At 38.4% G+C, this 13,753-nt stretch overlaps 1 protein-coding gene across 2 annotated transcripts in view; it reads right to left on the bottom strand.

The window, feature by feature from the left end:
* sugt1 (SGT1 homolog, MIS12 kinetochore complex assembly cochaperone) overlaps nucleotides 1–10,743 on the bottom strand; it is a 31,990-nt gene extending 21,247 nt beyond the window's left edge. The window contains exons 1-8 of one of the 2 annotated variants that reach the window (XM_008433085.3): nucleotides 10,589–10,743; nucleotides 10,444–10,492; nucleotides 9,396–9,486; nucleotides 8,717–8,786; nucleotides 7,755–7,825; nucleotides 3,670–3,723; nucleotides 2,539–2,567; nucleotides 2,317–2,339 (exon numbers count right to left, since the gene is read on the bottom strand). In XM_008433085.3, coding sequence (XP_008431307.1) covers nucleotides 2,317–2,339; nucleotides 2,539–2,567; nucleotides 3,670–3,723; nucleotides 7,755–7,825; nucleotides 8,717–8,786; nucleotides 9,396–9,486; nucleotides 10,444–10,492; nucleotides 10,589–10,602 — 401 coding nt within the window. In that variant the 5' untranslated portion in view covers nucleotides 10,603–10,743. The remainder of the gene's footprint in view (nucleotides 1–2,316; nucleotides 2,340–2,538; nucleotides 2,568–3,669; nucleotides 3,724–7,754; nucleotides 7,826–8,716; nucleotides 8,787–9,395; nucleotides 9,487–10,443; nucleotides 10,493–10,588) is intronic. The other variant, XM_008433086.3, reaches the window with a different exon arrangement.
* Nucleotides 10,744–13,753: the final 3,010 nt, after the last annotated feature.

Here is a 13,753-nt window from a genome sequence, read left to right as displayed (position 1 = left end):
TTCCGGTTTCCATGGGTTTAAATGTGACTCAGAAGCCCAATTTTAAGCCTCTGGCTGCTACTGAACTGCAAAAACACAAAAGCTTAGTACACTCGAAATAAGGCAAAACTAACTTACAAGTAACTTTTTAGCAAAATATTGGAGCTCATTTTAAGTAAATATTTCCTTAGTATTGATAAGAAGTACTGAATCCAATAGCAGATTATTTCACTTACACAAGACATTTTTCCCATGTTAAAAGTTAAATGATCTGTCAGTTGAACTAGAGGTGCACCGATCTGATAATAATATCTGTATCGCTCCCAGTATTGAAGAATCTAGATTAGGTATCGGTTACAATGTGACCCTTTCATAAAGGCAGAAAGTTTGTTGCAGTTTATTTTTTGCATGCTTGACCAAAGTGGTCAAAGTATTGTTTTCATCAACTTCAGTTTCTTTATTATTTACACCGGCTGAACAAATTAAAGTTGTGTTGTTTTGACACGTTTGACCAAGATTGTGAAGCTTTTGGTGTATTTAAGTTTGCTAGTGCAAAGTTATCAGATTAATTTATAATTCGGTACATTTATTTGTCCACGTTTTAAAAAAAAAAAAAGAAATGTTTTAAGTCAATTCAGCACCGTTTGTTATCTGCCGATACTAAACCACAGATATCGGAAGACAAAAAGAAGTGTCTCGGTGCCTTCTTAAGTGGAGCTAGTACCTTTTCCATCAATTTCAAGGAATTGTTGAATTAAATCAAGTTTCTGTATCTTGCTGAAAAGTTCCTTGTTAGTTTTGTCTCATTTCAAGTGCACTAAAATATTTGCTCTGGAAACAAGATGAAAAATACTTGGTGAGATTTTGTGTCTTTGCAGCAGAGCCTGTAGGAGGACTAATATTTATGTCAACGCCAGACACAGTGAGCAGGATGGTAAATTAGATTAAACAGAGACTCCAAAGCTCACTGTTGGAAAACAGCAGCAAAGAAGTGGCAACGTTGGATATCACTAAGTCGACATAGCAACCATCACACACCATCTAAATACCAATTGGATGTTTGGCAGGCAACTTTTTCAACACATGTTCCAAGTGGAACAAACTGAAGACATGGAAAAGCAACCTTTAGCCTCCACTAAGTAAGGCGGGGCTAGTTGATTAATCATGACGTCTCTGAAATCCCAGGAAATCTCAAATAAATACCTGGTTGACTCTGACCACCAGGATGCTGAAAAATGGCTGACATTGTGTCAAATCAAGACGGTAATGACTTAAATGACACAAAATCAACAATCGTTCATCGACATCGCTGTAAATCCTAAAGAAAACCTGTTAAGTGAGCTGCAAACAAATGGCTCACTTCTTGATGAACATTTTTTGTGAGCTGCCCTGATGAAAACTAGACAGACGGCAAGTAAAGATTTATGGAGAATGACCAAAATGACTCATATTTCCTTAAACAAACAAACAAACAAAGAGAGCAGAACATCGAAAGCTGATGAAATCCAGTCTGTTCTTGTGGCAGTCGGTGGGAATTTGTGAAACAAAGACAGATGTGACCTGTGCCTAAAAAGCACGAGTTCAGGATTTCTAGTTTCAGAACTAAATCCAAAGAAAGCCATTTCAAATAAAAGTTTATCCATATCTGCATGTTGCAAATTAAAACTTAAATTCAGCTCCATAATAAGAAAATGTTTACATCGAGCTAAAAAGAGAAACATTTCCCCCCTGGAAATGTAAGAGAGAGCCCAATAAATTAATTCATCAGAGATATCAAATAGTAGTCGACTAAATTTGCATTAAATTATGTTAAGATCTCAGAACTAGTAGAAATTAGTCGTCCAAAACTTTGACTAAAACAAAAATGACTGAATTGATAAGAATTTAGTAAAAAAAAATAAAAAATAAAAATCTGCTGTCAAAAGGAAAACTGGTCAAATTTCTGTCCTGCTGGCACAAGAGCGTTGCGCATCGTACCACCAGCAGGGGTGCCAATAATCCTGCCACCAGTGGTTTTGCTACGAGCTGTTATTTTATAAAAAATGTACTCAGACGTTGGATTTTTCTCAAACTTTCAGCTACGCTTCTGCAATAAAAGAGGGTAGCAAGCAACGGTGCCAACACATTCACACATCTCTACAAGGGACTAATTTGATTCTCATCATTCCGTCTTTGTCATTTTAATATTCAACACCATATTACAAGACGTTCCACATGCCTACGTCTTTGTGACACGATAAGTATGTAATGGAGAGCAGAGGGTTTGCACAATGGGGAGATAAACAGCAAAAACGCATCAAAAGAGGCCGAGGTAAGGTATACTGACAGCGCACTTACTTCACAGGTGGAGCAGCTGATGTCTGCCCCAAGTCGGGAGGATAATTAGAGAGGAAGAAAGACAAAAACACAATCATGAAACAATAAAGACAAGTGAGGATAAAGAAAAACACACAAAAAAGAACAACAAGCTTCTTTCTTTTACTCCTTCTTCAAAGCCAAAACAGTCCATCTGATGCTGAGAGCAACACTGCCCCCAAGTGGCTCCACAGAGAAACTCACCATGGCATCGCTGCCGTTTTGTGTCTGAGCTGTGGAGAGGAGAGAGAAAAAACAACAATATAAACAACTAAATCCTCTTTTAGTGTTTTAATACGACAAAGCCTCTAAAAACATATTTAAATACTCGGCTCCGACACCGTGGGTGAGTGGCGGCAAACAGAGGCGCCTCCACCCTCACCCATCCTCTCCACCAGTTTTGTTTACTGGTCCATCTACGCCCATTAAAAGTCCCGTGAGCCAAAGCGAGGTCGCACACGCCGTTTACACAGCGTGCCGTCATGCATTATTCACCGGCTTCACCGGGTAGCACACGCGTGCGTGCGGAGAGAGCGGGATGAGATGATAGGCGGTGCGGTAATGTCGCCTTAATGAGGTCGAGCTTGAAATGGGAGGCAAAGCGGGGCCTGTGGGGGAGCTTTTAGAAGGGAGGCAGAACTTGTGTGAACTCTGACACTCTCTGTGCCACATGTGACAGAATAACCGCGTGCCATATGTGTTAGCTTGTGGTAAACATGCCGTCGCTTGGAGAAACACCTGCTTACGGTGTGTGCGTGAGTAGCTGCGGCTCTGCTTGCCTTTCTCTCTCTCTGTGTGCGCGGGTTTGTGTAAAGGGTTTGCGTCTCACCGGAGGCTTTCGAACATCAGTAGCGTGAACTCTGATAAATCACGGTGCTCTCGGGAGGTGCGGGGGGAGTGTACATGTGCATGCGGGTGTGAAGAGTGTTTGTCAAAACCCGTGCTCCTGTTTACTGGAGATAATCCGGAGGGCCGCAGCATCGACGGCAGCCCCGACGAGGCATGAAGCTTTCATTGGACAAAGTGGCGCTGCCTCCAACATGGGGGGGGAGCACACGGAGCGGATCCCCTGCATATGTGCGCGCTCGTTTGTTTGATCAGATAAGCTGATCCACTCTCCGACTGCACAGTTTAGTTTCGTGTTCGACAGCAGCGGCGAACACAACATGCGGCCTAATTTACAGGGAGTAAACCTCGGCAGAATCCTGCTTACAAACACCCGATGTGGCGGGGCATTTTACATTTCATCGCTGCCAAGTGCATTTAAAGTGGACACTAATAAAATGTCAGATGTAAGCACAATGTAAATTTTACTGATAAGTGAGAGCTACTTACTCCCCATCATCTCCTCGCATCGTTTTATCCAGACTTCAAATGATTTGTCAGAATCTGCAAACAAAACAAAACAAAACAAAAAAAACTGAGTTTTAAATGTTTTCCCTCCTTATACATTTCTTAGTAGGAGTGCATCGATTGCAGTTTTCTGCCCAATCGCCGAATACCAATTTTTAAGAAAAATCGACAATCTGTGATTCTGATTTTGGCCGATACAGATTTTTCTTTTGTCTTAAATTTAGCTAAATATGATAAAAAAAGTCGCTAAGTTGGCAAAAGTGGGGTGACTACTGTTAACTGCAAATGTGCAGAAATGACCCGGTGGGCCGGTCTGTCGGTCAAATATCAGCCAAAGAGGACAGAGGCTGAATTTTAAGCCTTTGCTTAGGTAAACAAGATCAATGGCTAAAAATACAAAGATACTATACGATATATACTATACTTTGAGGGAAACTTTGAAGCTCCATTTTATATATTCATAAATCACAAAATCTAGATCTGGCCGCTCCATAAATTGCTGACTTCTATGCTTTTCTAATTCTAAGGTGAACCTAAAATTTGCAACAGGACACAAAAGACACAAAGGCAAGACAGTAGCACGAGTACTTTTGGTAGTAATGTGACTTATATTATCCCAACATCCAGAGACTATTGACCACCTTGGTCCACCTTTTATCACCCCATATAACGCAGGCTCAGTCATTAAGTTTCCCCTCTGTCAGTGTTAGAGATGTGGGTGTTTTCCAGTCTAAAGCACCTCCAGTATCCTCAGTCTGGACCACAATTTGTAACATTTGTTACATTTTCAGCTGGTACAATTCTCTCTCACACTGATTGTGTCAACAGAATCAAATCCTTAGTAAAACCCTCTAACTTGTGGCGGCGCTGCACCAAGAACTAGTAAAGAAGCAGTTTTTACACATCAGAGTTTGATTGCGCATTCACACCTCAACAAACTTTATTTTCTAGGTTAAGTGGACTAAACAAGGCTGGTGTGAATGCACCCTTAGTGCTCAGAGGTGTGTTATGGAGTACAGGTACTTAATATAATCACTTTTCTCTCTTTACTTATCTTTTGAAGAAAGTCAGAATCAATGTGTTTGTCTCTTTTTGTGATATTAGAGATTCTACAGCTCATTGCAACTTTGGTTGTGCTTCCTTCCTTCCCAATGCTGCTGGGTCTCCTGCTGTCTGCACCCTGGTAAGACCCTGACCGTCTCGCTCCATCCGTCGTCTCGCTCCATCTGTCTCATTAGCAAGTTTTATAAATTATGAAAGCTGTTTTTTTTTTTTTTCTCCTCCATTTTCATTTTGAAAGAGACAACAGTTCTTGTTTCGGACACAAACTCCGAAAGCAACGTAACAATAATGCAGCTTTTAAAAAGCGAGAAGATTCGTCCAGTGAACATCTACTGTTATTTTCACATGGCGAACCCACTGAACGCTGGTCTCAGTGTGGTCCGACTTTCACAGGGAAACATTCAGGGGAAGCAGATGAACATGACTGAAATCAAACAGGCGTAAAGTAAATGTGAAGCATCTAAACACACGATGAAGAAGAAAGAGTTCACATTAACTGCAATTATGAGTTATATAAAGACACTTTAAGAGAAAGCTTGAATCTAAGCAACGATGTGTGGGCAGCTCATTAAAGTGACTCTCATATGTAAACTTCAATGTGCAGCTCATCAGATTTAAATGTAGTCTTTATGAACTAGTAATATGTAAACACTGAGACATCAAAAAGAGTTATTTTATGTCAAAGTTAGGATCCAACTTTAGAAATCGTTTTATTTCTGTGTGATCTACTTCTTTTTAACCATAAGCCTCAACTCTAATCTTTTTCATTAAAATAGTAAAAAAACAAAAGCATTTTGGACAAGTTTTACAATATCTGTTTCAATTAAATTTGGAATATAAAACAATGCAGTTGAATAATAAAAAAAGCTTTAAAACTAAGACTACATTTCATTCTTCCTCATAGCCTTTTAGTTAGCAAAACCAAATACAAAGAGTTAGAACGTTGTCAGAATTAATGGCATCAAAGCTATTGCTGCACTAAGTCGTTATGAAATATGAAACACATCATCTCCAACTTGCAAACCTTTAGTAAGTTCCACTAAGCTTATCAATTATATAAGCCAACTCTGGAGAAAACTGAGGAAATCAGGCTGCTGAGGTTTCTGGTGAAGAACAGAAAACCAGACTGTGAGCAATATCTCTCATAATCTTTGAAAATGAATGTGTTTCATCTGGGGATGCATCAGTATGAACATTTGAGCCAATATTAATATTGTTGTTATGGAAGATAATTATCTTAACATGCTTATCTTAGCCAATGATAATAACTATTTATCTTTCATTCATGTAGTGTTGGTGAATACTGTTACCTAAAAAGCTAGTCTTACCTTAAAGCACCAACCATAAACATTAGATCCACTAATGCTAAAGCAGTATACCAACATGGAATTTAGTGGAAGCTAATGCTAAAGCACTATATCAACATATTATTTGGGGAAGCTAAACAACAACATGGTTTTTAGTGGAAGCTAATGCTAAACGCTGTACCAACATGGTATATAGAGGAAGCTAATGCTACAGCGCTCTACCTACAGAGCATTTAGTAGAAGGTAATGCTAAAGTATTAACCATGTTGATACCCACCATGTGGCAATGACAACATGTATTACCTTGACTATATATATCATCACAAGGTAATACATAATCCATTACCCTGAGGTAATGCATATTGTCATTGCCACATGGTGGGTAACAGGGTAAATGTGCTACTGGTCATCTGAGCAGTTGTGCTTCAGGAAGTGATTCTTTGGAACAGAACGTTCCCTCATGGTTTCAGGTTTGTTGCCAACTCTGTTACCGATTTAGCTTTATTGACCGCTGTAGGGCTTCGGTCAGAATGCACGCAGAACATCGGTAGATTTTTGCAATGCATTGTGGATTCAAAATAAAAGTTGTTTGCCACACTGCATAAAAATAAGAGCATGAACATAAACATCTAACTACTTGGAGAATTTTAAAACCAAAACTTCAACACAGATGTCAAGCTTTTTTCAACTGGAAGTGGACAAAACAACCAAGTTAATTAGCGCTTTAGAATAGATCTGGAAAAATTCAGACAGGGGAAGCTAAGTGCGCTAAATGTTTTCAAAGTTAGCTATAGAGTTAAAAGAAAAATTAGCTCAGCTTCTGGGTCATATCAGATTTTTTCCCCTGCTATTCATTAAATGAATCAAACCAACTCAAACTATTTTCAGATTACAAATGGATAAACCAGCTGAGCACTGAGGCAATTTTTCTTTTTAACTTAACATCAAAAAACTTGGGGACATATGCTTTGATTAATAAAGGAGGAGTCTGCAAAACATCTCAGATGTTCAAGTCAGATGAAAAGAGACAACCTTTCACAGACCTTCACAATAAGAGCCTCAAGCATAAACATTGATCAAGTTAATAATAATAAAAAAAAGCTTACAGTATCCTCAGTGTGTATTCTGAGTGATGGTGTGTTCAGGGTACAGACTGTAATTTCTCTCACAAATTATTTATAGGCAGTTGTCAAATCAACTTATTTAATAGCCTCACTTCTTATGAAAGTAATAAGACTTTTATTGTGGTATTTATGTCGCAGTCTTCATTCTTAGTGCAGCAAGTTCAGCCTGTAATAGTATTACCCATCAGTTTCAACACATTTAAATAAAAATGCATTAATCTGCATTAAAAGTTGTGATGAAATCAGCCACAACAGTCTGGACTCAAGGACACAGTTCGAAAGACAAACTGGGTACCGACACTTTTGAGATTTCCCACATCTGCCCATAAGCAGCAGTAAATTAACAAATCTTCGCAACAACAGATTCACATTCTTTCTCACGTGCTTGGAGAATCCAGCAGCATATATACAAAACATTCAGTAAGAGCAAGCCAGTGGGGTTTCTGTGCCCTGACACAGCAACAAATATGTATACATATAAAACAACCATAAACATTCGCAGAGGCAATGAAAGACAGCGGGTGGCTTTAAGTGGAGTCTGCATAAGCAGAAAGCAGAAGTGGACTGAACTCACCGTCCAGCTGCTGACCCTGAGTGAAAGCCGAATGTGCCGACTCGTAGTTTTTCAGGTGGTACTCTCCAATTCTGGATGAAAACAAGAAAAAATAAATAAATTCTCAGTAATAACTTTGAGAGCGTGCCGTCTTCTGTAAAATCTGCGTATGGAAGTCTTCTTTAACAAAAGAAGCTTCTTAGCTACATGACAAGTTTGACTGGGTCAAACTTTAAGTTTGAATAGCTTAATGTTTTGTATTTGTTATCCTTCATTTTAGAAAGCGAAAATCTAACATAGATTGAAATTTCAAGCCTTTATTTCTGTAATTTTGCTGATCGTGTCTTATAGATGACAAAATCTCAAAATTACAAGTCGGACTGAATATAAATATGTCAATTATGTAAAGTCAGGCTACTGAAAATTCATTTCTATGTACTCAGACACCATTTATAGGCTGAAGAAACTTAATTAGTTTACACTGACACCAGGAAGTCCCAATATTTAACTTTTTCACGATGTTCAAATTTTCTGATACATTGAATTTGGAGTTTTTGTTATCAGTTAGCCATAAACAATAATATGACAAGAAACACAGGCCTGAAATACTTCACCTCATGTGCAATTAATACGTTTTATGAGGTTTGCTTTCTGAAATGAGTGATAAAAATATTGAACTTTTTCATTATTCTACTTTTTGAGATGTACCTGAAGACTCAGTGGCATGGATTAAGTCCAGACTAAAGACAGAAATTGTTTACATGTTATATTATCGACAAACTAAATTTAAGACCCTATTCCTAGAGAGCTGGATTTAAAAAAAAAAAAGAGGCTTAAATCATCATTGCTCAACCTCAATACTTCCAGAGATTTAAAAGAATTAAACATTGTTGTTTCTCTGACAATGTTTGCTGAGCAAAGGGTTGGTTTCATTTTTATCTCTAAGTGAATCACACAAACATCAGTTGTTTTATTGGACGCACCCTGTTCGCATGAAGGCTAACGGTAAGCTGGGTTTTAGCTGCTGGGCTTTCTTTGCATCATCAACGGCACCTAAAAGGGGAAAAAAAAAAAAAAAAGTTAATCATCGAGGTCAAGCGGTTATTCAACACTAACTGGTCACTTTTTCAGCCAAATATATGGCAGAATTTGCCATGTAATTCTCTACCATCTGAGTTGGTAGAGAAGTCAAGGACTAGAGGTAGATAGCTAATGGCTAATCAGAGATATTATACTATAAATCAAACTAAAACTATTTTGTCAATATCAGACGCTACATTGCTGTATATTAAGTTCCTCGCTGTGCTACAACACTACACTGACTTTTTAAATTTCGTCAGAAATTGGTATCAAGAGCTCATTCGATATATTTACAGAAATGTGTGCAACAGAATCAAAGTTCTTGTGCTTTTTAAGGTCTCATAGCAGTAAAATTAAAGAAAAAATGTGGCTGACTTAAAAACTGTTCAATGAAATTGTAAATTTTGCACTTTAATAAAACCACTAAAACAAGCAAAAGCTAAATGATATTCAATATACTAAATGGTGCGTGACTTTATTTTTGTAAATAAATACGTGAGAATGTAGCTTACCATATTTTGTGGCTAACTATGACTGTGGAGTAATTTCGATTCCACCTGTGTGAAGGTGAACTTGACTTACTGCTGTAGTTTTTCAGAAGTATGTGGGCATAGGCACGCTGGCAGAACCACTCAGCATTGTCGCAATCTCCTTGCAGAGCCTCATTAAGAGCCTGAAAGGAACAACGCGGCCATTAGACAATTTATTGTAACGTGGTTTCCATTTGAGACAGAGTACAGAAATAAAAACTATAAACGCAAGAAAGAGCAAGAAAAATCCTCAACTCCCGCTGAGTTAACTTATAAACTCTTTTAAAAGCAAAGCCTTAGAAAATGTCCTGACTAAATTCGTGACAGTCATGTTAGTTTAGATTGTAAAGCTACTTTTTCTTCGCTTTGGTCAAACAAAACCAAATGAAAGCCACAATACTTGACTAGATATTTGCCTTTAAATGGTTAGAAAATGCAAAAACCATTTAAAGGTTTAAAGGCAAACAATTCATAGAAAGGTCTGGAAAAATAAAAGTAAACATTGTTGTGAATGGGTCACAACATTTTACAGGTTTTACTCTGAATTGAGGGATATAAATTGCTCAAATGTAACGATGTATCTGCGTCCACGAATGATTTTGACATCATATGAAATATCACTGTTGTAATAAGTAATTGTTTTAAAAATGTTGCCAACATGCCTTTCGTTAGGAGCTTAACATCGCTTTAAGCTCTGAAAGCGTCAGTAAATGCTGTAGCTACAGAAACGACCAGAAACGCGTCTACTGGCTTTCACTTTCAGTTAAACTCAATACTGAACGAGTGCACAGCTAACTAGCATGCTAACTTTAAGTATTTAGCTGCAACTAATGAATACAAAGTTATTACGCAAACAGGAGGCGAAATAAAATGCAACAATTATTCTTAAATCTCTGTCAGCCCTCTACTGCCTTCCAAAGTAGTGCTAGCAGGAAACATTAGCTAACTTAGCAAAGTTAAACCAAAGCTAACATAATGTGCATTATCATGCAGTGTCTCGGATAGCTGTACAAAATAGCTAGTCATATCACTTTAACTTTAAACCAACAACCTTCACCAGCAGAATTAAACCATAGATTGAAACAAATGCTAATGTTTACCTCCAGAGCTTTCTGTGGATCTTCGTCAATGAAGCTATCGGAGAAGCTGCTAAAGGAAACATCACACACCCGGATTCGGTTAAATGAATGAGAAATGTTGCATTAAACTGAGTCAAAGAGAAATAAATAAGTGGGTTTAATTTACCGTTCGGCTGCCATGGGTTTCGCCCGCAGACCTGTACTGTGTTTCTGACAGGAAAGTTCTAGACGTGTAGAGTACTAGAAAACGTGTTAGCGGCGACTGTCAGTGAACGCAACAGAAGGATCGACAACATCCGGTTACGTTGAGCTCTGACGCTGACGCTGCTCCTCCCATCGGTCTGGAATAGATCAACAAAACATGAATTTACAGAAGAAAAAACACATCTCGCTGTGGCGTTTTAATCTGCTGTTGTAAGTAATTTATTACTAAGAAAGAGATAAGAGGTGTAAATTAAAGGTTAAAACAATAACCAAGTAGAAGGTTTTCAATCTGAATAATATAGCTCAATTTGAGTTGAGATTTTAAAATAACAGAAATGGGAAATTTTGCAATCACTATAATTTATGAAGAGTAATGTCATAAAAGTTAATTTAATTCAATTCAACAATACTTTATTAATCCTACATAGAAAGTAAATTGTAACTTATAATAATGCTAATGTCTATGGGCAGGAAAAGCTCTCCTTTAACAGTCTGCACAGTGGTTCTGAAGAAGCCTCTGACTGAAGACACCATGTTGTTGTATAACAGTCTCACAAAAAGAGGATGCTCAGGCTTGTCCATTATTTTCTTGATTTTATGAAGAATTCTTTCTTTGCACCATCGTCTCCAGAGGTCCCACATTCGTACCCAGAACCAGCTTTCTTTATCAGGTTGTTCAGCCTCTTTAAGTCCCTGAAATAAGTCACAGAAACCGTAAGTAAACAAATTCCAACATGCCTAAGTCTACTCTCTAAAAAGAAAAAAAAACAATTTAAAATAATTTGCCAATATACTAACTTTACTGAAGCAAAGTAAGGAAAGTTTAATCCTTTTTGAGTTGAGATCATGTTTCATGGATACTGGCTGCAAATAAATCTCAGCAAGTAATCAATAATTGTACGTAGAGTCTTTTTAGCACCAATCATTGAACGTCTTTGAACACCTCTTTCTTGAATAAAAACTGCTAAATGACCTGCTCTTTTATAGGACTTGACTAAGACCAAAGGCTCAAAGCATTTCACACTACAATCATTCATACACTGATAGTGTGACGCTACATTGTAGCCACGACTTACCTGGAAGAGTGACAGAGGCTGGCATTTAATCAGTACCACTGGGCCCTCTGATCACCACTAACAGGCAAGGCGAGTGAAGTATCTTGCCCAAGAAAACAACGACCAAGAAGGACACATTCCATATAGGATGAGTCCCTACCAACTGAGGCGCCGCCGTCCAACACCTATTAAGCTAATTTAATCTTAATTGCCATTTGTTTTGGTCAGTTAAGACGTTTAGTCACACAATTTCTTTGAAGTATTCAACATTGACTCACGAGTTAAGGAACACAGCCAAACTGTGTTCAATGTGCAACATGCAGACGATCAAGTCTGGACCATTAAGACGAGATAAAAGTTTGGGGTGATGGTCCAATGTTTAGTATAACCTTTGTCTGTACTAATTCTTTGGAGAATTACTCTTCATTAGCTGTTTTTTAAGCAATTTCCTGCCACGCCATTTTGTTCCTGATTCACTCAAATGTCCCCAGGCTCAGTCCAAGGACTTACTGCTTGAGTTTGTAGCATCTGCTAGCAAACAGGGCACAGCTGCTCTCACTCCCATACAGACCACTACACTGGAGAAGAAGGCTGATGCTACAGACTGATAGAAGATCTTTGCTGAACATGTCAAAAACCTGTGATTTCAGGGAGTAAAGTCGGTACACTCTATCATTGTGAATAACATGACATGAGTGCTGGTCCTCCAATCCAACATCCATGACCTTTCTAGTCGAGGAAGTGATGAAGTTAGTCAGAGGATGTTTTACTCTGCCAAACGGACTGCCATCTTCTAAGTCTTGTCCACAGTGAGGAGAGGAATACTGCAGATTGTGTCCCACCCATCTATCTGTACAATGACTCATGTCCATCAGTACTTAAAGTCAGAGGTGTAAAGACAGAACAGAAACAGCAGTTCCCCGTGGCACTCATGTTACACCAGACACGGTGTTCCTCAGCCAAACACACTGAGCCCTGTCTGACAGGTAATCAGCAACCCAGCAGTCAGTGGCAGCACCGTCACCCGTCCCAAGGAGCTTGTCACACACATCGTGATCCTGTCTCTCTGTGCCTCCACCACTTCCCAGGTGAAACTTGGTAAGTAGATGACAGTATCATCCACCCCTGCATGCAGTTGGTGGGCTAACTGAAGAGGGTCAGGAGCAGTTTTCACTCATGAACTGAGATGGGTCAAGACTAGTTTATCTGGAACCTTCATGACAAGCAGGATCAGTCTTGAAGTCTGAGAGTCTTGGAGTTTGGTAGGATGTTTTCTAGAGTCCTGATTGTCGACCCCGAAGTTGCCAGGACAGCTGGGATGCTCCAGACTTGAAGACCAATGGATGTGATCAGGACCCGCTTCTTTTCTTCAGTGTTTTCACCCAGCCAGGTGTCACACTCAAGCAGGTGTGTGTGTTCAATACAGTAGAGGTTGGGGAGGAGATAGCTTGTGGCAGAGAAAAAATATACTTTTTGTAGCCATTAATGTGCTTTTGGAATAATTTCTGGATGATAGACCACTTCACAATATTATACTAGGTATGGCAGCACTCAATTAAGATAGTTGGTTTCCTGGTCTGAATCTCACTTTTATTTATAATTCATATACTATTAATAGGATTGGTAAAAAGAATTAGGACCAGTGGGGAAAAAAAATCTGACTTTTTTTCCCTCAGATTTCAGACATTAATCTTCTGAAATTAAAAAGAATTCTGAGGAAAAAAAGTCAGCTTTTTTATTTTTTCTCAGTGGCCCTAATCGTCTTCTGTAGTTCAGGGTTGGGGCACTCCTACTAAAAAAACATTAGGGTCACTTGGAGGTAAAAAATTTTTATTGAAATCTGAATTAAAAAGTTCAGATGTTAAAAAAGAACCTGAAATTCAGTTCCAGGATTAAAATAAAAGTGTTGGAAATAAAGAGGATAAAATACCTCAATAGACTGAAAAAAAAACCCATAAAAAAAAAACCCAAAACAATGCTACAACTTCCATGTTCTTTCTCAGCACGTCTGGGGCAATTTTATACAAGCAAGTATTTATAGAAGGTTTATGATGAAAGAGAGAATGTTATTG

Source organism: Poecilia reticulata, chromosome 17 (genome assembly GCF_904066995.2).
Source record: "Poecilia reticulata chromosome 17, P_reticulata-male-v2, whole genome shotgun sequence".
Lineage (NCBI taxonomy): Eukaryota > Metazoa > Chordata > Actinopteri > Cyprinodontiformes > Poeciliidae > Poecilia > Poecilia reticulata.
Note: the sequence above shows the minus strand (reverse complement) of the source record. Positions and strands in the feature narration are given on the sequence as shown.